The sequence below is a fragment of the Rutilus rutilus genome, assembly GCF_951802725.1.
Source record: "Rutilus rutilus genome assembly, chromosome: 25".
Taxonomy (NCBI): Eukaryota; Metazoa; Chordata; class Actinopteri; order Cypriniformes; family Leuciscidae; genus Rutilus; species Rutilus rutilus.
In genome coordinates this window covers 1,220,654-1,244,720 of record NC_140229.1, presented here as the reverse complement: position 1 = coordinate 1,244,720, position 24,067 = coordinate 1,220,654, and the positions used below count along the sequence as shown (strand labels likewise).

At 39.9% G+C, this 24,067-nt stretch overlaps 1 protein-coding gene across 1 annotated transcript in view; it reads left to right on the top strand.

Moving 5' to 3' along the window:
* Nucleotides 1–1,844: 1,844 nt before the first annotated feature.
* Nucleotides 1,845–24,067, top strand: part of glis3 (GLIS family zinc finger 3) — a gene marked incomplete at its 5' end in the record, with an annotated part of 44,525 nt that continues 22,302 nt past the window's right edge. Inside the window, 4 exons of the mRNA XM_084401140.1 lie at nt 1,845–2,106; nt 11,961–12,138; nt 13,712–14,070; nt 15,507–16,108. Of these exons, the coding sequence (XP_084257266.1) occupies nt 1,845–2,106; nt 11,961–12,138; nt 13,712–14,070; nt 15,507–16,108 (1,401 nt within the window). The remainder of the gene's footprint in view (nt 2,107–11,960; nt 12,139–13,711; nt 14,071–15,506; nt 16,109–24,067) is intronic.

The following is a 24,067-nucleotide window of genomic DNA, read 5'->3' as shown; positions in this document are numbered from 1 at the left end:
AACACAAGGTCTTTTGAGATGCATTACAAAACTAATCGAAACTAGACATCAAAAGAGAACAACTATCATTCAAATCAGTTTTGCATTCTAGTTTAAGTATGTTGTGCATTGCATGAATATATAAATGCATAATGAAAAATCTTCCCGAAAGTTATTAAACAAGTTACAGTAGGCAAACACTTGTTTAATTATTGCTCATAAATAACGCGCGTTGATCGCAAACGAATCCAAATATGGTGCTTAAGAAGCGTGCTGATGATGTAATGATGCCAAACATTCACATGATGGAGGTTTTGTGGGGCAAAAGGGCAAAATGAGTCTGATCTACCCGCCCATGACAACCATCACCAACCCACACACAACAGCGGCAGCCGCAGCTCACAATCACAATCACATTCACTCAACATGAACACACTTTAAACACGCGAAAACTCCGATGAAACTCGCCGAGATCGATCCCGATCGATGATGACGTCACCGCGGCAGAAGATCGACTGAACTGGTTTATTTTATAAAGGTGTCATGAGGAGACTTTAACAGGTGAGTTTACCAACACAGTGGGAGTCAGGACACGCCAAACTGACGTGTTTCATCAACTACTGTAAAGTGTGTCGCTCTCATTTTAATTTAAAATAAAAAGAGTTAAATAAATTTCAAATGATTTTGCGCGCGAAGAGAGACGGTTGAGGTTTTGGCGGCTTCAGGGATGATATCGTGAAAGCGTGATTTCGGTTTGTCATCAAAATGCGTTTATTTTACATTATTGATTTTATTAGGCTATTTCTAATGATGTAAGAAAATTAATCGTAATAATGTAATAACATTTATTGCAAACCGAACAACTTATAAAACGAAATCTTCAATGGACTTTTCAGACTGATAAAGCTTTTTAACGGTCATCGACATCGCAAATCCTGCAGTTTTTTTTATATATATATATATATATATATATATCTATCTATATTTTTTACATTTATAACATTATACATTGTATTGTATTATATTAACTATTTAACACTGTTGTGAGGGTGTTTCTAATACAGCGGCTGTGTGAGTGACAGTAAAGTTTCTCTCTTCTGACTGCAATTATAAATCTCTCTCTATTTTTTTCCCTCTTTTTGAAAGTTGTGAAACACTATCATGGAGTTTTTCTTTTGCTATGTGAGCAAATGGGTAAACAAAAATATATTTATTAAATAAATAAATATATATACATATATATTTAGTTTAGCCAAGTATGACGACTTCCGCTTAGTCCGACTACTTATCCAACTAGTCACTTGTAACTTTGCTGTAGTTCATGTAATTCCCTTACAATGATGGTATCCATACCATGGTATATTTAGATGCGTTTTGACCTTCTGTGGTAAAGTTAGTGTTTTGGCCTTCAGTCCTGTTTATTAATATTAATTAATTTTATTAATGAAAACTATGCTTTTTGAAAACACTCTCCAAAGTGGATAAATTTGAAAACGCCGTTTCCGTGTTGTAGTGTGGACGGTCAAAACGGATGTATTTAAAAACGATGACGTAAGTTTAGTCATGTGACGCATATTGTACCAAAATATATTTGTGTTTATACCAGTATTGTGCCTGTTATGTGCGATTCACTTTCACACAGTTGCTAAAATATGTTACTTCACACACTCTTCATATCACAGTCCTGCAGATATCACAGAATTTACTCACATTTGCTGTCCTGCGGTAAAACATCAGAGCGGTTGCGTTTTAGATGGTGACAATGGTGACCTATGGAAATCTGACTAGGCTTCATGTTCATCAGGTGACTGACATATAAATCTGAAGATGATGTTTTGTGCCGCCCCATCGGAGCAGTGACGGACATGAACGGGAAAGGCTGTAATCTGATGGTTTCTCCCTGCAGTATGGCTCAGGTACCTCAGCTGAGGATCCACACGGGTCACTCCTCTTCCCCATCACTCCATCCCGACTCCACCTCTGGAAGCTCGGCCCTCAGTCTGCGCCGGCAGGTGCTGATCAATGGGAAGTTGGGCTTTCCACAGTCGTCACGTCATCAAGCTCCGTCGCTTTCACTCCCAGCATCCTCTTCCAAACAATCTGTTCGACCCAGCTGCACGGACAATGGTAAGAAAAAAATCAAGGATAAACATCTCAGGTTTAAAGGCATAGAATTTGCTGTGACAGAATATCCTGGCGTGTTCAGTGGCTTTGAAATTATTTAAGAAACTTTTTATCTCATAATTCAGACTTTTTTCCTCATAATTGCTAGTTCACAGAATTCTGTGTTTATGTTTCTCAATTGTTTTTTTCCTTCTTTTCCATGGAATAAAAATAAATAAAGGTAATTATGCCCAGTTTTCTTGCATTTGCAAGTTTACATCTGGCAATTCTGTTATTTTTTGTTTTCGCCACAGAATAAAAAAATACGAGTTTATATCTCTTAATTGCAAGATTTAAACTCATAATTTAGTTGACATCTCGCAATTCACACTTTTTTTGCTGTATTTTGAGTTTGCATCTCGCAATTGTTTTGTTTTCGCAACAGTATAAAAAGGTAATTTTGTCTTTTTACTTCACAATTCAGATTTTTTTTTCTCATATGTGCAAGTTTATATCTCGCAATTGCAAGTTATAAACGTTTAATTGAGAGATTACATCTTGCAATTCTGAGTTTACATCTACAATGTAAGGGGGGGGGGGGGGGGGGTCTGCCATGGAATAAAAAATAAAAAAGGTAATTGCAACTTTTTTTTATATCTCACAATTATGACTTTTTTTCTTGGAATTGTGAGGAAAAAGTCACAATTATCTTTTAAAAATTTTTACCACAGTTTACCTTTTATTTTTTTATTCCGTGGCAGAAATGAGCTTCCACATGAAAGTGCAGGCGATGTTCATAATTTAAGAGGGACACCTCCACAGTGAGGATGAAATAGGCCGTATCTCCATCCCTGCTCAGCCCAGTGAGCCACAACACCAGACATGATGCTTTGAATTAGATAACGGACAATCCAACATCCCCACTCACATTTAAATAGCACTTCCAGCCTTCAATTCCTCTCGCACTGTCAGATATAACAGGCATTTCATCACAAGTGGACTTGGAAGTCCTATGTATATAATACAGGTTAATAAAGTCAACATGAAACCCATTTACTTTCTTAACTTACACTTCTGGTGTGCTTTGAAATGACTTTCCTCCTGCCGACATCATCGATGCCCGATATAGAGACATTTTCACCATTAAATCAATTAATCATTAGTAAAATCATGAAGAAAAGTGAGTTGGAACACGTTTTCTTGGGATGCACCGTTGTGAAAATATTGGCCAATACTTCTTTATATTTGTAAGGCCGATAACCGATATATCGGGCGATAAATCTAAATCCAAATTTTTATATAATTTTTGAGGGCCTGATTACAAAAACAAAAGTCTCACCATTAAAATCCACGTCACAAGCACACAATTATGATGTTCTCATTATAATTTTCTGATTAGTGATTTAGTGATTTCAATCATATTTCAAGAGAAATTCTGAAGAGTCTCAGCTGAAGGAAATAATCCATTATTTATTGGTTTTAATACAACGGCCACATTTTCTTATTGAGCCGATAACATCAAAAATGAATATATATCGGCTGACACCGATATGGTGGCCGATATATCGTGCATCCCTAACATTTTCATGTTGACTTGAAGTCAAGACATATTTATTTCTGAAGCGCTTTATACAATACAGATCGTTTTAAAGCAGCTTCACAGTAATAAACAAGAAAAAAATGACAGTTTCAATATCAATTCAGATTCAGATTCTGCTATAAGCAGCTCTACAGAAGTGTCATTTTAGTTCAATTTTGATTTAGTTGATGTGAGCTGTTATTGATAGTGTCATAATCATAAACCTGCCTTGTTTTATTGAGATATAGTGACTCATTTGGCCTCGTCCTCCCCAAAAAACACAGATTTACACACTGGTTGATATATTTCATTTCAGTACCGTCCAGCAGCTCCGACCACGTCTTCTCCCCCAAACCCTCGCTCTCATATTTTTGATGATTAACCAAGCAGAAACTTGTACCTAAATGAGCCATGGAACCAAAGCAGAGACAGAGAAACTCGTTAGTACTTAACAGAGCAGAAACGCTTCTCTGGCTTATAGGAATTCCATGACTATTCATGTGTTTCTGTTTGATAGAGGACGGAAATATCACAAAAAGCTCCAGTAAATAATTATAAAAAATGTTCATTGTTTAAATTAAAGTTGAGTTTGCTGTACAAAAATAATTGATAGCTGAAAATTACAGATTGATTTGTGATTTGTAACCCAGTATTGTTGATGCTCATAATATATACCTGTTATAAAATTACTTTGGCAACATTTAAAGTCACCATGAAATCAAAATGGACAATTCTTTTTTTTATTTTATGGAATGTTGAAGTATTTATAATAAATGATTTATCCCGTGCACAACCTGTCACTCACATGAGATCCACCAGTAACAAAAAAACACAACCATCCAATCAATTCCCCACAGACAAAAACAAGCGCCGCCCACGTTTGTTCTTGTTCCAGAAGCGTTTCACTCAGATATACGGCACAATAGGGAAGAAACGACTAGCACAACTTCCCTTTAATGATGACTTTCATGCACAACTTTGCAATATTCAACTCAATATATAAATCTGCTAAGCATGAGAAGACAGCAGAGGCCATCTTTATTCTCATGTGCTTTGCAAACGATCTTGAAATATCGGCATTCTTTATGTGTAATTTGCAAACTTAAGACATTCTGGTGAAGTTGCTTCTAATCTACAACAGGAAAACAATAAAACAGTTTCTTCCACGAAGGTTGAATAAGCAGGAACAAGGAAATATTCTCAGAAGGCAAAAGTTATGAACAAACGTTCTTCCAGCAACGTTAATAGAACGTTCGTTCCACGTTATCTGGTCTGTAATAATGTTCTCGAAACGTTAGCACAAAAACATTATTTATACGTTATTCATGGAAAGTTTTTACCTGAAACATTTAGTTGGATGACGTTTTTTAAATGAACTTGTTTCGGAATGTTCAGAGAACATTTAAAAGTAACATTTCCATAACGTGTGAAGAATGGAATGTTCACTTAAAGGTGCTGTATGTAACTTTATTTATAAAATGAATCCTTTTTTTATTGCCCGTCTGTGAAGGGGTTGTAATCACACATTACAATGATCCACTTTTCGCGTTTTGCTATTACCTCTGAAGGCCAGTATTCCTATTTTTATGTGAAGTCTCCGGGTCGGATTTTCTGCGAAATCCACCGGATGTGACGTGCATGCGCGCTCCCGAGCCTCTCTGTTTTATATATACAGTCTATTGCGACGGCACTGCAGCTAACGACACGGAGTCTGATAACACCAAAAAACGACCTGCCTCCAGCACAACACAGACTCCAACACAAACTCCAAAAAAAAAAAAAAAAAAAAAAATGTATCTGCTGAAGCTCGTCAGGCCAAACGTCAATCGGATCGACTCAGGACGAAAACACGGATCAACATTGGCAGAGCGTTTGAATTATGGAGAGACCTCCGCTTTGTTTTAGGTATAAAAACAGACCCTGAGTTGGCTTTCATCCTTTTGGACAGGTAAGCTAACAATACTTCAAAGCATGTAAAATATATTGTGATTTTGTGCTTTAGTTGGCTCAAGTTAGACATCATTAGTTCGCCAGCTAACGCCGACCATTTGCTAACGTTATCTGATGTGAAAGACTACAGTTGTAACTTTATTGCTTTTCACGAGCACGAGCGCTGTTGTTGCAATCTGAAACATCACCGCTAGAGGCCGCTGGATCCTACATACAGCACCTTTAACGGTTGAAACATTTTAAAACATTTAAGAACTGGACATTTTCAGAACATCACAACTTAATGGGAACTTAATTTGTTAGGCCCTGTGTCCACCAAAGCATTTTTTCACGCGGCTGGCGTATTTTTCCAATTGTTTTCAATGGGAACGCCGCGTTTTTAAAACGCCATGAGCGGTTTTTTTATGCTGAAGCGCTGAACGTTCGGTGTGTTTTACAGGTCGCCAAGAGTTGCAGAATGTTCAACTTTGGGTAAAACGCAGCGCTCATCACTGTCACTTTTTACCCAACCGTCCAATCACAGTGGAGGAGGGGCGGGACTAATACCACACCGACCAACCGCCACATTCTGCTTGTACAACGTCAACAGACGACAACAACACGCATAATAACGGAACAAAATCATTTAAAACAAGAGCCAGAGAAAATACGTTACATTGTATCGACATTTTAATATAGAATCAACACAGAAACAAAATATGTGTGAAATGAGATACTAGTAACACTTTCACGGAAATTCCGTATCATAACAAGCAAAGCGCCTCAACTGAAAAAAATGCTGCGCTTTGAGCGCCAGAGCGCCTAGCGTTTTCAGCAGAGCACCTAGCGTTTTCAGCAGAGCGCCTAGCGTTTCAGCAGAGCGCCTAGCGTTTCAGCGGAGCGCCTAGCGTTTTCAGCAGAGCACCTAGCATTTCAGCAGAGCGCCTAGCGTTTCAGCAGAGCGCCTAGCGTTTTCAGCAGAGCACCTAGCGTTTTCAGCAGAGCGCCTAGCGTTTCAGCAGAGCTCCTAGCGTTTCAGCGGAGCGCCTAGCGTTTTCAGCAGAGCACCTAGCATTTCAGCAGATCGCCTAGCGTTTCAGCAGAGCGCCTAGCGTTTTCAGCAGAGCGCCTAGCGTTTCAGCAGAGCGCCTAGCGTTTCAGCGGAGCGCCTAGCGTTTCAGCAGAGCACCTAGCGTTTTCAGCAGAGCGCCTAGCGTTTCAGCAGAGCGCCTAGCGTTTCAGCGGAGCGCCTAGCGTTTTCAGCAGAGCACCTAGCATTTCAGCAGAGCGCCTAGCGTTTCAGCAGAGCGCCTAGCGTTTTCAGCAGAGCACCTAGCGTTTTCAGCAGAGCGCCTAGCGTTTCAGCAGAGCTCCTAGCGTTTTCAGCAGAGCGCCTAGCGTTTCAGCAGAGCTCCTAGCGTTTCAGCAGATCGCCTAGCGTTTCAGCAGAGCGCCTAGCGTTCTCAGCTGAGCGCCTAGCGTTTTTTAGCGGAGCGCCTAGCGTTTCAGCGGAGCGCCTAGCGTTTCAGCGGAGCGCCTAGCGTTTTCAGCAGAGCGCCTAGCGTTTCAGCAGAGCGGCTAGCGTTTTCAGCAGAGCGCCTAGCGTTTCAGCAGAGCGCCTAGCGTTTTCAGCAGAGCGCCTAGCGTTTTCAGCAGAGCGCCTAGCGTTTTCAGCAGAGCGCCTAGCGTTTTCAGCAGAGCGCCTAGCGTTCCAGCAGAGCGGCTAGCGTTTTCAGCAGAGCGCCTAGCGTTTCAGCAGAGCGGCTAGCGTTTTCAGCAGAGCGCCTTGCGTTTCAGCAGAGCGCCTAGCGTTTTCAGCAGAGCGGCTAGCGTTTTGAGAAGAGCGCCTAGCGTTTTTAGCAGAGCGTCTAGTGTTTTCCGCAGAGCGCCTAGCGTTTCAGCAGAGCGACTAGCGTTTTGAGAAGAGCGCCTAGCGTTTCAGCGGAGCGCCTAGCGTTTTCAGCAGAGCTCCTAGCGTTTTCAGCAGAGCGCCTAGCGTTCCAGCAGAGCGGCTAGCGTTTTCAGCAGAGCGCCTAGCGTTTCAGCAGAGCGGCTAGCGTTTTCAGCAGAGCGCCTTGCGTTTCAGCAGAGCGCCTAGCGTTTTCAGCAGAGTGGCTAGCGTTTTGAGAAGAGCGCCTAGCGTTTTTAGCAGAGCGTCTAGTGTTTTCCGCAGAGCGTCTAGCGTTTCAGCAGAGCGCCTAGCGTTTTCAGCAGAGCGCCTAGCGTTTCAGCGGAGCGCCTAGCGTTTTCAGCAGAGCTCCTAGCGTTTTCAGCAGAGCGCCTAGCGTTTAAGCAGAGCGCCTAGCGTTTTCAGCAGAGCACCTAGCGTTTTCAGCAGAGCGCCTAGCGTTTTCAGCAGAGCGCCTAGCGTTTCAGCAGAGCGCCTAGCGTTTTCAGCAGAGCGCCTAGCGTTTCAGCAGAGCGGCTAGCGTTTCAGCAGAGCGGCTAGCGTTTCAGCAGAGCGGCTAGCGTTTTGACAAGAGCGCCTAGCGTTTTTAGCAGAGCGTCTAGCGTTTTTAGCAGAGCGTCTAGTGTTTTCAGCAGAGTGGCTAGCGTTTCAGCAGAGCGGCTAGCGTTTTCAGCAGAGCACCTTGCGTTTCAGCAGAGCGCCTAGCGTTTTCAGCAGAGCGGCTAGCGTTTTGAGAAGAGCGTCTAGTGTTTTCAGCAGAGCAACTAGCGTTTTGAGAAGAGCGCCTAGCGTTTTTAGCTGGCTAAAAATGCTTTGGTGGACACGCGGTGTTAGAGCATGTATTTGTTATCTGGGGAGTAATCAGGATACGCATCCGAACAGACCAATTATTGTTCTTTATGGGTTTTTGGGGTTTGGACTGATGGGTCCGTGAACCCGAGGTTACCCCGTGAGTCCCAGAGCTCCTCCTGTCCGACTTTAGGGGAAAATCATCAGGTCCATCGGAGACGTCCAATAGATTTCTCAGGCGGCGAAAGAACGCCACAGACACAGTGTAATCGCCAGGGGAAAATCTCAGAGTAAAACTGGGAGTTCTGAAAAATATGATACACTGGTGTATTTCCAGATGAGAAGTTTATCCATGTATCATATTTTTACTCTTTTAATTCATTTTATAACTGTATCATATCTCTTTTTTTTTTTTTTTTTACTTTTTTTTTATTATAAAGATCTTGCACATTTGACAATATACATTGGAGGCAAACTTTCCTGACATTTATCTGCGAAAGACACACTTGCATAATAACTCAAAAACAGGAATAAAGTGTGACTTATGCTTATTAATTACACACTTTTCCAAACATAACATTTGGTCTGAAAACAAAAGATTAGTATTTTATATTGCCTCACATACATGTTGACCTTTTTGTGATTGCATGTCGACAAAAACACAATAAAAAAACAAAAAAAAACTATGGTACAAGTGGATAAAATCTCATATAGTGCTTCATTTACACAAAACCACAAACAAACTACAAAACAAACTACAGTTTGTTTCAATCCTCTCTCTCATGTTGTCCACTCCCTTCCCAACCCCGTGTCGTCTGCCCTCGCTGACAAGATCCAGTCTTATTGCTCTTATACACTCAATCCACTTAGACCATAGACCAATACATTTCTCCTTTTCTAATCTTAAGGTCATAGCGAGTCTCTCCATTATATATATTTGGCATGTAGTGTTGTACCATTCCTCAGTGCCCGGTAGTTCTGGTTGAAGCCATTTTCTTGTCAGGGCCTTTCTGGCTGACAATAACAGAATCCTAAACAGGCACTTATCTGCAGTTTAAGTCAGATTTGGGGTTTCCAGACCAAGGTACAGTACTGTGCAAAAGTCTTAGGCATGTTAATATTCCCCCCAAAAAATGGTTTTAAGTCAGTTATTTATATCTTTTGCTGTAGTGTGTCAGTAGGAAATATCAGTTTACATTTCCAAACATTCTTTTGGCCATTAATTGTAATAATCCAGTGAGATTTGTGTATGCACAAGGAGTCTGACAACAGCCGGTATGATCTGATCTCACCATCATCGAGTCCGTCTGTGATTACATGAAGAAACTAAATCCAGAAGAACTGCGGGAACGTCTCCGAGACGCTTGAAGAAACCTTCCTGCAAAGCTCCCTGAAAAATTATGCGCAAGTGTACCTGGACAAAAGCCGTTTTAAACACAACGGGTCGTTACACCATATATTGATTTGAATTAGTTAACAGAAGTTAAATCATAAATAAATTAAATTTGTGATTTTATTTTTGAAAGCATTCTCACTTTACAGCATTTTAACACAAGTGCCAGTGCTTTTCACAGTCCTGTAGCTTTGCAGGAAGGTTTCTTCAAGCGTCTCGGAGACGTTCCCGCAGTTCTTCTGGATTTAGTCTGTCTCAGTTTCTTCTGTTTCTTCATGTAATCACAGACGGACTCGATGATGGTGAGATCAGATCATACCGGCTGTTGTCAGACTCCTTGTGCATACACAAATCTCACTGGATTATTACAATTAATGGCAAAAAGAATGTTTGGAAATGTAAACTGATATTTCCTACTGACACACTACAGCAAAAGATAGAAATAACTGACTTAAAACCATTTTTTTGGGGGGATATTAACTAGGGTTGCAAAGGGGTGGAAAATTTCCGGTAAATTTCCGGAAAGTTTACGGTAAATTTCCATGGGAAGTTAAGCTGGGGAATTTTGGAAATATTCATTACCACGGCAACCGCTTGCACGTCCACTCTGAAAGTAACTGTACACATAAGAGACGGATAGATACGTTATTTAAGGTTATTTCTATTCGTTAGAATATTGATATATGAACTTGTTGTCAAGTAAGCCCCGTTGCGAGCATGTGCGTCTCTCTAAACTTTCAGTGTGCTGCACTGCTCTAGTTGACTTCTGCACCTTCCCCCTGAAAATATCACGTTAATTTTGAAAACGTAATTCCTTTTGTGGATCCTCTTGGTCATTCTTCATGTTTCTTTGACAAATATCAGTTTCTCAGTCTCATGCACGCTGCACGTGAGTTAACCACGCCTACTTATTTACACGTCGCGGTATACACAGAATAAAAAAATCTGTTACGGTTGACATTTTCTTCCGCGGTAACAATATATACTGTCATACCGCCCAGCCCTACTTATGTGGTAAATAAAGTTATGCTAGCTTATTTAGCATCTAACTTATCAGCTTGCTATCTACTAGATGAATACATTTGTATGTGATATTTGCAATTTAAACATTTAATAAATATATTTCCCCATAATATCATCAAAACTTACTTCACTTTGTTTAGTCAACAGGCTCAGATGTGTGCCTTCAATAGTCTTGTGCTTTGGGCTTCTGTACATGTGATGAGGCATGCACAGTGCCAGTAGGGGGTGTGGTCTCAGCCATGCAGTAAGCAGTGTGCTGTGTGCATGTGATTGAGGAATGGCATGGATATTCAAGTGTATTTGAATGGCATCTGTTTGTTTTAGTCAAGATTATGCTAAAATATACTTTCCTCAACTATATTTAAGTTCCCTATGAAGAGCCAACCCTCAACTTTGAAAATTCTCAGTTTATTCCCGTTTATTCCCATAAATTCCTGTTAATTCCCTTAAATTCCCATTAATTCCCATGGAAAGTTTCCATCTTTGAAAATTCCCAGAATTATGCAACCCTAATATTAACATGCCTAAGACTTTTGCACAGTACTGTACATGTGTGAGAAATCATAAGGGATATTAGTTTGGAAAATATTCTCTAAGCATCAGTGTGCCTCTTGCCAAAAGGGTACAGCTTTTGGGCAGGCCTGGAATATATGATAATGATTACGCCACACAATCTCCAGCGCCCTGTTCCCATGTTTTGGTGAGCTTTCTGAACAGGGGTAATAAAAAAATCTCATTATGTTTTTCCATCCAAATTCTCTCCAAGTTAGTGAGTAAGTTGTCTTCCACTGCATTTTACACATTACTTCCCAGTCATTCTGTTTCCTTTTCCCATTTCTTTTTTCATGTATTTCTTTTAGAACTGTTTTAATTTTTCTTGCTTTTATTTTGTGATTATTATAATTCCTTTCTGCAAAGCACTTTGAATCACCATAGTGTATGAAATGTGCTATATAAATAAGCTAGCCTTGCCTATGCTGTACAAGGAAGCAGAATAAGTATATCTCCAGGGCAGAACAGCCTCTGATCGACTGAAAGGCACAGCTTGATGATTAGTTCTCTGCTGGAGTCTTTCACTGCCAGTTTTTCCTGCTCTTTATTGGCAAGATTTCATTCAGACAGTCTGAACTTTAGTATTACGTGACTTCTGGACTTTCCGCTCTTTTACAGAACTCTTACAGAAGATTTTATATGATACAAGCGTGAATTATCTTCATTCAGTCATGGGTTATAAATGTCTGATGACTCTTTCTCAGGTTACTTGTCTTTGGGGATGAACAGAAACGTTTTTGGGCCGTACGGCGGCTCAAACCTGCAGGTGACGAGTAACGCCATGCTGGTCCACAGTCTGGGTCCGGCTTCTCCATCCGTCACTCAGACTTCAGCCCAAAACAACCCGCCTCACTCACTCGCCGTTCCCTTCACTGATGCCAGGTAAATATCCTTAAAGAGAATACCTCATCAAACGTCCATATGACTTCTGCACTATATGCCTAATAGATCAATATACAAGTCTTCTTATTTTCCCCGCCAAAGCTCTCAAATCTCATCTGATTTATGCTTCTACATATTCAAACTTGGCACATCATGATTTACTCACATTCATGTTGCTCTGTGACTTTCTTCTCTGAATCTGAAATGCACTGCAAAAGTCACATAAACAAGAAATCGACAACATATATATATAAATCAGGGTTATTGTTAACTAAAACTATTAAAAACATTTTGTTAACCGAAATAAAGCTAAACAATAAATTATAAATATTAGTTAAAAACCTTAAACCAAATAAAATGTACAAATTTTTCCATAAATAAAAACCTGAATTTCAGTCAATTTCAGGAAAGGCATGTGGAGATATTTTCATGCCGCGATAATTGCTAGAGCTTTTATCATCATATTGAATTAAGTTGTAGACACTTAAGTGTGAAGTTTAACTTTTTTCATACAACAAAAGGACATTTTAACATTTAAATGCTATAAAATAATACAAAAAAATGTATAAAGTAAACAAATGTTTTAAACAGATTAAAGTGCAAATGACCACAACTATTAAGAAACATGAAAATAGAATCAACGTATGTATATATATATATATATATATATATATATAAATCAGGGTCATTGTTAACTAAAACTATTAAAAACATTTATGTTTATCGAAATAAAGCTAAACAATTAAATATAAATATTAGTTAAAACCTTAAACCAAATCAAAATTTAAAATGTTGCCTTGGCAATAAACTGAAATAAGTTTTAAGTTGGAGCACTAAAATTATTAACTGAAAACAGACAAAAACTTAAAATAAAATAAAAATATATAGCAAGATAAAAAAAACTAAAACAAATAAAATGACAAAAGCACTAAAAAATTTAACTAAAATTAACATCCAAAAATATAAAAGCTAATTCAAAATATTAAAGCCCCCCTGTAATCAATAATTGTATCCCTTAAAACTCATCTTTGATCACCAAAATTACATATTTAAACGTTTTTCCTTGAAATAAATTTCTTCATGCCTTAAAATATCTTGACTGTAACTCGACACCCTAGCCTCATTTAGTATGCGCGGTTCTATGAATATGCAAATGAGCCCCGCCTCAGCTCAGAGATCCACTGGTTGACGATCACACGTTGATCTGATTGGTTACAAGGTAGTTTGTGACGTCAGAAACACCAGCGATTTCAAAGCGTGTGTTTGAGACTGTCTTTGGTTCACTGCAGTTTTAAGGAGGAAATACTCAGCAATGGTGTCGACTTATGAACTTACACATGCTTTGTCTTAAAGCAGATTAAAAACACCACATAGACACATAAACAAAATTAAAAGCTGGATTTACCCCACAGGGGGACTTAAACTAAACTAAAAATAAATAGCAATATTTAGAAAAAATAAATAAAATAAAATGACAAAAGCAAAGAATATAAAAAATTTAAGCTAATTCAAAATATGAATAAAACTAAAATAACAGATTTGGAGGAGACATTAATGACACGATCTATTGCAGGTGTTTGCTGTCCAGAGAGTCTTTAGCCTCGACGACCCTCAGCCTCGCCGAGACCCAGTCGATCCGCAGCGGTAAACTGGACTGGCCGTACGGGTACCGGGTTCTGCCTCCTCTGGGTCTCACACACACATCAGAACCAGCGGATCTGAACCTCGTGCCAGAACCCCTCTCCAACCCCACATCTCTCCCTCATTACCTCTTCAAGGAGGACCACAGTCTCTCGTCCCGATCCAAGAAGAGAGCGTTGTCTTTATCTCCTCTCTCTGACGGACTCGGACTCGACCTCAACTCCATCATCAGAACCTCCCCGACCTCGCTAGTGGCGTATATAATCGGGTCTCGAAACTCTCCGGCATCGTGTCCGACCCCTGGAGAAAAGAAAACATGTTAAGTATACTCGCAGACAGTCAAGTCACCTTCATTTATACAGCGCTTTTAACAATACAGATTGTTTCAAAGCAGCTTTACTCCGTGTCCTAACCAGACGCGATAAGATTCCAGCGACAAATAATTTGTCTGTCGACACTAGACGCGACGCGACTGCGAGATGCCAATCAGAACAGCATGTGGGCGGAGTCTCGCGGCACCAGAGAGTAATCTTGACGGCACTCAAAATAAAATGGACATAATCAAATTCACAAGTATTACACCATTTAAACATTATTAAAAACACATAGGCTACTGAGTTACTAAAACAATCTTTGTCAAAGAATACACTTGTTTGTTCACAGTTTGAACGTTCTTGTTTCCATTTGTTTAATTTGAAGATCTGAGGTGAATTATCCACTGTTGCTTTTACAGCCACAAAGCTGGAGCACTAGATGATGTTCAGAGTCACATGACACGCTTTTAACATTAAATAAAGCACATAAACAGCACCTGAGATTATCATCGCCACACTTTGTGTTTGTTGTTCCAGCGCGACGTCACAGAAAAATAGAAACTGTTTCTAAAATAGAATCGCCACGTGTCGCCGTCGCGGCCGGTCAGGACACACACTGATTAACATGGAGAAGAACCTTTTATCGCGCGTCACTGGTAGTTAGGACACGGTGTTACAGTGATAATAGAAAATGAAAGTAACAGATTGTTTTGGCTTTACAGCAGCTAAAGTTAGTTTTGATTGATTCACTTCCGTTGTAAAGATCATTAGTTATTAACTTAGGGGCCGCTAACACGACACCGTTCTAACAGAAAACAGAAAATGTTTAATGTGTTCTGGCCATTCATTTGCATAATAACAGTGTTTGGAGCTGTTATCATGTATCATTCCTATTCTGCACCCGCGCACAGCGGACTTTTCCCTCCACAGACGCACGTCGGTAAATTAGGGAATGAACTTGCACTCCCGGGGGCGGTTCAGCGAAAAGAGGAGGCGTGTTCCGGCACAAACGTTCCCTGGTGCTATTTTGCAGTTTCAGAAAACAATTCCGCCACAGACCAGGAGAAACCTCGTCTAAAGTCAGCGGCGCTTGTTGATTGTGGCCTGTGGCGTGTTGGTCCACTCCTCTTCAATGGCTTTGTGAAGTTGCTGGATATTGGCAGGACCTGGAACACGCTGTCGTATACGCCGATCCAGAGCATCCCAAACACATTCATTCATGCTGACTGCAGGATATTTATATTTATATATATAGCCGCTCTGGAGAAAACTGTGATGTCATCGTCCAGCTCAGTTCAGTTCTCATATAATGGTGTCAATGCAGGCAGAGCAATAATATTGTTGAATATTAAGTTAAATGTCCCCAACTAACTCAGCAATACAATAAAGTTTACTTTTTTTTTTTCCCACTAGGGACTCCTTCGCCATTGCAATCGGATGTTTGCGGACACTTTCTGGGAGTCAGAGGAAGTTGCATCCCTCATCCGAACCATGGAAAACACACAAACAAGAGTGTGTGTGTCCAAACGGACTCAGAGACTTCCCGAATGCAGCATTTAGAGGGAATAGAAGATCAGTTCACTAATCTAGTGGTGGAGCACCAACTTCAACCCGCTCATGAGATCCAAAACAAACACTCGCCTTCAATACAGCTCAAGTTTTCCGCTTTAATCCGAACGCCTAGTCCTCCTCGAGGTCCTCCACCTCCATATAACTCTCATTTTCGAGGATCTCACACTCAGAACTCAGTGGTTCTTCCCTCAATGCTTGAGGAGGATGAAGATGAAGACCCGAGTGGAGGGCATTGCTGTCGCTGGCTGGACTGTGGTGCTGTGTTCGGCCCGCGGGACGATCTGGTCAAGCACATCGAGAAGGTTCACGTTGACCAGCGTAAGGGCGAGGACTTCACCTGCTTCTGGGCCGCGTGTCCGCGCAAACACAAGCCTTTCAACGCGCGCTACAAGCTGCTCATACACATGAGGGTCCACTCCGGGGAGAAGCCCAACAAGTGCTCCGTGAGTCACAGCTCATCTATAGATAACTAATGTACACGCATTGATTAAAACAAACACAGACTATTAAACACACACACATATATACACACACACACACACAAACACACATGTATGCACACACAGATACATACACACTCATGTACACACACATACACGTGTATACATACACACACACACACACACACACACACACACACGTATATGCGCGCACACACACACACACACACACACACACACACACACACACACACACACACACACGTATGCGCACACACATACACACACACACACATAAACACATGTATGCACACACAGATACACACACACTCATGTACACACATACACGTGTATACATACACACACATGTATACATACACACACACACACACACACACACACGTATATGCACACACACACACACACACACATGTATACACACACACATATATACACAAACATGTATACACGCACATACACACACACACACACACACACACACACACACATGTATGCACACACACTAATGTATACACACACATATACACACACACACGTATGCACACACACACACACACACACACACACACACACGTACATACACTCATGTATACAAACACACACACGCACACATGTATACACACATACTGTACATACACACACACATATACACATACTCATATACACATACTCACATACACACACTCATGTATACAAACACACACACACACACACACGTATACACACACACTGTACATACACACACACACGTTTACACACACACACACACACACACACGTATACACACACATACTGTACATACATACACACGTTTACACAAATACAAATACCCACACATATACACATACTCACATACACACACTCATGTATACAAACACACACACACGTTTACACACACACGTTTACACACACACACACACACACAGGCCCGGGGTGGGTAATCGGGAGAATCGGGAGAAATCACTTGAGTTCACTTGAGAATCACTTCACTTTTGGGCCGGTCGAGGATTTTATTTTATTTTTCCACATTTGTCACGTTAGTTACATTAGGCTACACACGTTCCGCATTCTGACACCGCAGCGCGCAGCCTCTGCATGGGTTGTACCATAAGAGGGAGTTCTCCCCTCCCCTCCCATAGAGTTGGTTGGGTCCATATAGCCCGTCTTTTCCAAAACGTTTTCTCAGGTAGGCTACCCGGCTACCCGGCACCGCCGGCGCCTATCGATAGCTGGGCCGGCCCTACCGTAACGGTACCGTCAGGGAGGATGGATGGGAGGAAGAGGCCAGGAGGGGCTGAAAAAGCCAGCTTGAAAAAAAGAAAGGCATTGGAGGAGGATGCCAAATGTGCCAAGCTTACAGATTTATTTTCAAGAGGACAAACACAAGTGGCAACAGGTAAAGAGAGATAGTAATGATTAGCATTAGCAACGTAATTATTCGGCTAATACTATTGTAGCGTTGTCAACCTATTCACAAGCTAAATATAAAATTTTATTAAAATATTAGCCTTTTTGTATCACCCAATACATGGCGATTCATAGACTTTGCTAATGTTATGCAATTTAATATTGATGATAACAAAACTCAAGCTATGAAAAAATGTGCACAGGTGATCACACTAGTCTACTTTCATTTTTCACCAGGAAATTTGTTTTGAAAAACTTTTATTTTGTACAAAATGGCACATAGTCACACTTGTGGTGTTCCCGGTAAAAAATGACCAGCCTACAAAAAATAGCTTATAAATCTCTCATTATACTATATTATCACCCAGTATTGGATTCAATCTTTTTGTCAACTTGTTTTCTTTCAATTAGGACTAGTTTTATATTTCTATTTGCATCTGATTAATCATAGGCCTCATTTATCTGAGAGTAGGTATCACGTTTTTTGATTGAAATTAGTTCAATATGCCTCTTTGTGGAAGAGTGGGATACATTTCAAATGCTTTCTTCTTTCTTTCTTTCTTTCTTTCTTTCTTTCTTTCTTTCTTTCTTTCTTTCTTTCTTTCTTTCTTTCTTTCTTTCTGCTTTTGTTAATTTATCAACCTATCCTTGAGGAATAGTGGAATATTTTTTGTTAACTTCTCAGCTTAAGTGAATTATTATTTAACCTTTACATTATTTGTTGAACCATGTTATTGATAAAAACTACACAATAGTAAGAGCTGACCTGTTGCTTCATTTATCCAGTTTGGAAAAAGTGCTAATTTGGAATTCCACCGTGGAGAAAGTGGGCCGGTCCTGGGCCTGAAACTCCCGGGCTGAAAAGTGGCCCCACTCCGGCCCTGCACACACATGTATACACACATACTGTACATACACACACACGTTTACACACATACACACACACATATACACATTCTCATATACACATACTCACATACACACACTCATGGATACAAACACACACACACACACACCCACGTACACACACACACACACTGTACATACACACACGTATACACACACACACACACACTGTACACACACACACACACACACACACACACACACACACACACACACACACACACACACACGTTTACACACATACACATACACACACATATACACATACTCACATACACACACACACACACACACGTATACACACACACACACACACACACACGTATACACACACACCTGTACATACACACACACACGTTTACACACAAACATGTATACACACACATACTGTACATACACTCACACGTTTATACACATACACACACACACATATATACACATACACACACACACACGTATACACACACACATCTGTACATACACACACACACACGTTTACACACAAACATGTATACACACACATACTGTACATACACTCACACGTTTACACACATACACACACACATATATACACATACACACACACATATATACACACACACTCACACTCATCAATGTTCAAAACAATGATCTCTTTGCAGTCGAGTTTCCAACACAAAGCATGTTAGACTAAAGGCTTCTTTAGGTAGGCGTGTTTCTAAACTGAACTTTTAATATCATTAAAGAACCATTAAGGAACTTTCTTTCTTTAGAGTAATTGAGAGAAGTGCTTGATTAAGAGGATCTGGTCATTGGGTAACGACACCCCCCAGTGGTTGCCATGGTGAAGCTCGTGCGCTTCAGTGTGTGTCTTAACACTGCAGAGATTCAGAGACGCTTGTGTTTTCGGTTCATTAGTTGACATTAGTTACTAGTGTATTTACACTAACATGAACTAACCATGAGCAATACATTCGTTACTGTATTTATTAATCTTTGTTAATGTTAGTAAATAAAAATCCAGCTGTTCATTGTGTGTTCATGTTAGTTCACAATGCATTACCTAATGTTTGATTTAAATAATGTTTTTGTTAATGTTGAAATTAATATTAACTAAGATGAATAAATGCTGAAGAAGTATTGTTCATTCTTAGTTCATGTTAACTAATGTTAAATAATGAACCTTACTGTAAAGTGTTACTGTGTTTTCTCTCTATTGATGCATCAGGAGAAACTCTTGTGAAGGTTTAGACTAGTTTAGCTGTGAGATCTACTGAGAAACTCCTCATTAATCACAGCGTTAACAAGACAAAGACCCTGCCAATATAATCAGCATAACTCAAACTCACTGTGTTCTGCTGTGGAGAAGCTGCACACACACACACACACACACACACACACACACACACACACACACACACACACACACATGTGCTAGAAACTGCATTACGCTTCATCTGTGAGGTTTTCTTCATTCTTTTAACTCCAGCCATCAGCTAATTAGTGATAATTGACATGGAGTTTGTGCAATTAAGCCGTTATTAAAAAGGGACAAAAAAGTGAGATTTAAGCGCTGGCAGAGACTCAAGGTGATGATACACAGGGCAACGTTTTGAGCAATCTTGCTGGGCGATCTTGCCGAGCGGTTGTTGCTTGGACACTTTCCCATTGAAAATGGGCACATTTATACGTGCTGACCGGCTCTCTGTGGGAGTTACAGGAGTTTAAGGAACTACAGCAAATGTATCGAAACTAAACACTTAATTTTATCCAAAACATATATTTTACAAAATGATTTGGCCTAGAAAATATCTGTCTGTCTGTCTGTCTGTCTGTGTCTATTTCTCTATCTATCTGTCTGTCTATCTAAATGTATGTCAGTCTGTCTGTCAGTCAGTCGGTCTCTGTCTATCTTTCTGTCTATCTATTTCTCTATCTGTCTGTCTGTCTGTGTCTATTTCTCTATCTGTCTGTCTGTCTGTGTCTATTTCTCTATCTATCTATCTATCTGTCTATCTGTCAGTCAGTCTCTGTCTATCTTTCTGTCAATCTGTCAATCTCTTTCTGTCTACCTGTCTGTCTGCCTGCCTATCTATTTATCTATCTAACTGTCTGTGTCTACCTGTCTATTTCTCTGTCTGTCTGTCTACCTATATATCTTTGTCTGTCTACCTGTCTATCTACCTGTCTGTCTGTCTGTCTATCTATTTCTCTATCTATCTGTCTGTCTGTGTCTATTTCTCTATCTATCTGTCTGTCTATCTAAATGTATGTCAGTCTGTCTATCTATCTGTCTATCTGTATGTCTGTCTGTCTGTCAGTCAGTCAGTCAGTCAGTCAGTCGGTCTCTGTCTATCTTTCTGTCAATCTGTCAATCTCTTTCTGTCTACCTGTCTATCTATCTGTATGTCTCTGTGTCTATCTATCTGTCTGTCTTTCTACCTCTCTATCTGCATGTCTGTCTATCAATCTGTCTGTCTATCTATCTGTCTATCTATATATCTTTGTCTGTCTGTCTACCTGTCTGTCTGTCTGTCTATCTATTTCTCTATCTATCTGTCTGTCTATCTAAATGTATGTCAGTCTGTCTGTCAGTCAGTCAGTCGGTCTCTGTCTATCTTTCTGTCTATCTTTCTGTCAATCTCTTTCTGTCTACCTGTCTGTCTGTGTCTACCTGTCTGTCTGTCTGCCTATCTATTTCTCTATCTATCTAACTGTCTGTCTGTGTCTACCTGTCTATTTCTCTGTCTGTCTGTCTATCTATATGTCTGTCAATCTGTCTGTCTATCTACCTGTCTATTTCTCTATCTGTCTGTCTGTCTGTCGGTCTATCTATTTGTCTGTCTGTCTACCTGTCTATCAGTATGTCTGTCAGTCTGTCTATCTATATGTCTGTCTGTCTGTCAGTCTGTCTGTCTATCTCTATGTCTGTCTATCTGTCAGTCTATCTGTCTATATGTGTGTCTGTCAGTCTATCTGTCTATATGTGTGTCTGTCAGTCTATCTGTCAATCTGTCTATCTATCTTTCTGTCTGTCTATACCTAATTCATGATGATTACTAAAGCTTGTGACAGAAAAAAGAAAAGAGTCCTGGTAGCAGGAGACTGGCCATGCTTTATTTTAGCACGCTCTGAGATGCAACTCATTTATGATGGAGGGAAAAAGTGCGTGCAAAACTCAATGCTAGGCTGTTCCTACACATCATCACAGCACGAGCGATACTAGCAGTGATGCTTAGTGGAAACACGTCTGGTAGAGGAGCGGCACAACCTAGTCTCTTGTCTAGTCCCTGTAGAGAAGGACAACTATTCTGTGTTTTCTCTGATATTGTGTATTGTCTTCAGGAGTGTGTTAGTAAGAGGTGAAATATTTATTTCCCTTCACGGATCTGAGTTTATCAATCATTAATAGCGCACGCATACCTGTGGTCAACCTTTAGCTCCGCACTCTTACTCATTACCAAAACCGTTGCAGTTGCCATGACACCGGGAACAGTTGGATGGTTTTCCAGTGTTCATAAGCAAACGACAAAACTAAAAGTCATTCCTGTGTACAGTGTGTGTGTGTGTGTGTGTGTGTGTGTGTGTGTGTGTTGTTTTCTGTGGACGCTCTGGAGAACTGAAACACTGACACACACACTCAGAGTCACTGCAGGATAATCACACTGATCTATCTATCTATCTATCTGTCTGTCTGTCTGTCTGTCTATCTACAGTATCTCTCTGTCTATCTATCCATCTCTATCCATCTATTTATCTGTCTGTCTATCTATCTATCTATCTGTCTATCTGTCTATCTATCTACAGTATCTCTCTGTCTATCTATCCATCTCTATCCATCTATCTATCTATCTATCTATCTATCTATCTGTCTATCTATCTGTCTATCTGTCTATCTATCTGTCTATTTATCTATCCATTTATGTCTATCCATCTATGTCTATCCGTCTATGTCTATCCATCTATCTCTCTATCTCTCTATCTATCTGTCTATCTGTCTATCTGTCTATCTATCTATCTGTCTATCTGTCTGTCTGTCTGTCTGTCTGTCTGTCTGTCTATCTATCTATCTATCTATCCATCTATTTATCTATCTGTCTGTCTGTCTGTCTGTCTGTCTATCTATCTATCTATCTACAGTATCTCTCTGTCTATCTATCCATCTCTATCCATCTATCTGTCTGTCTGTCTGTCTATCTATCTATCTATCTATCTATCCATCTATTTATCTATCTGTCTGTCTGTCTATCTATCTACAGTATCTCTCTGTCTATCTATCCATCTCTATCCATCTATCTATCTGTCTGTCTGTCTGTCTGTCTGTCTGTCTGTCTATCTATCTATCTATCTATCTATCCATCTATTTATCTATCTATCTGTCTGTCTATCTATCTATCTACAGTATCTCTCTGTCTATCTATCCATCTATCTATCTATCTGTCTGTCTGTCTGTCTGTCTGTCTGTCTGTCTATCTATCTATCTATCTATCTATCTATCTATCTATCTATCCATCTATTTATCTATCTGTCTGTCTGTCTGTCTATCTATCTATCTACAGTATCTCTCTGTCTATCTATCCATCTCTATCCATCTATCTATCTGTCTATCTGTCTGTCTGTCTATCTATCTATCTATCTATCCATCTATTTATCTATCTGTCTGTCTGTCTGTCTGTCTGTCTATCTATCTATCTGCAGTATCTCTCTGTCTATCTATCCATCTCTATCCATCTATCTATCTGTCTATCTGTCTGTCTGTCTATCTATCTATCCATCTCTATCCATCTATCTGTCTATCTGTCTGTCTGTCTGTCTGTCTGTCTGTCTGTCTGTCTATCTATCTATCTATCCATCTATTTATCTATCTATCTGTCTGTCTATCTATCTATCTACAGTATCTCTCTGTCTATCTATCCATCCATCTATCTATCTGTCTATCTGTCTGTCTGTATGTCTGTCTATCTATCTATCTATCTATCTATCTATCCATCTATTTATCTATCTGTCTGTCTGTCTGTCTATCTATCTATCTACAGTATCTCTCTGTCTATCTATCCATCTCTATCCATCTATCTATCTGTCTATCTATCTATCCATCTATCTATCTATCTATCTATCTATCTGTCTGTCTGTCTGTCTGTCTGTCTGTCTGTCTGTCTGTCTGTCTGTCTATCCATCTATTTATCTATCTGTCTGTCTGTCTGTCTGTCTATCTATCTATCTACAGTATCTCTCTGTCTATCTATCCATCTCTATCCATCTATCTATCTGTCTATCTCTCTGTCTCTGTCTATCTATCCATCCATCCATTAATTATGCTGTCTATCCATCTAATCTGTCTGTCTATCTTTCTATCATATTTTTTTGCATGTGCTACCATGCTAAAGCTTCTTTTTGAGAATGCTAGTATATTATGATGCTACCCCTGTGCTATGTTAGTACAGCACTTCTTCTTTGTAAGAGTATGTGTACTTTAGCTTGAAGCCTCTGGCTGTGTTTGTTCTTAATCTGATTAGCTCATTGTAAAGATGCCAAACCTGAAACTGTTGTTTTCTCAGTCACTTCATACAATCATCGTCACATCTGATCTGCCAAGAATCGTGGCGGTTCTGAACAGCTGTAAGCTAATCTGCCTCTCAAGAAAATGCT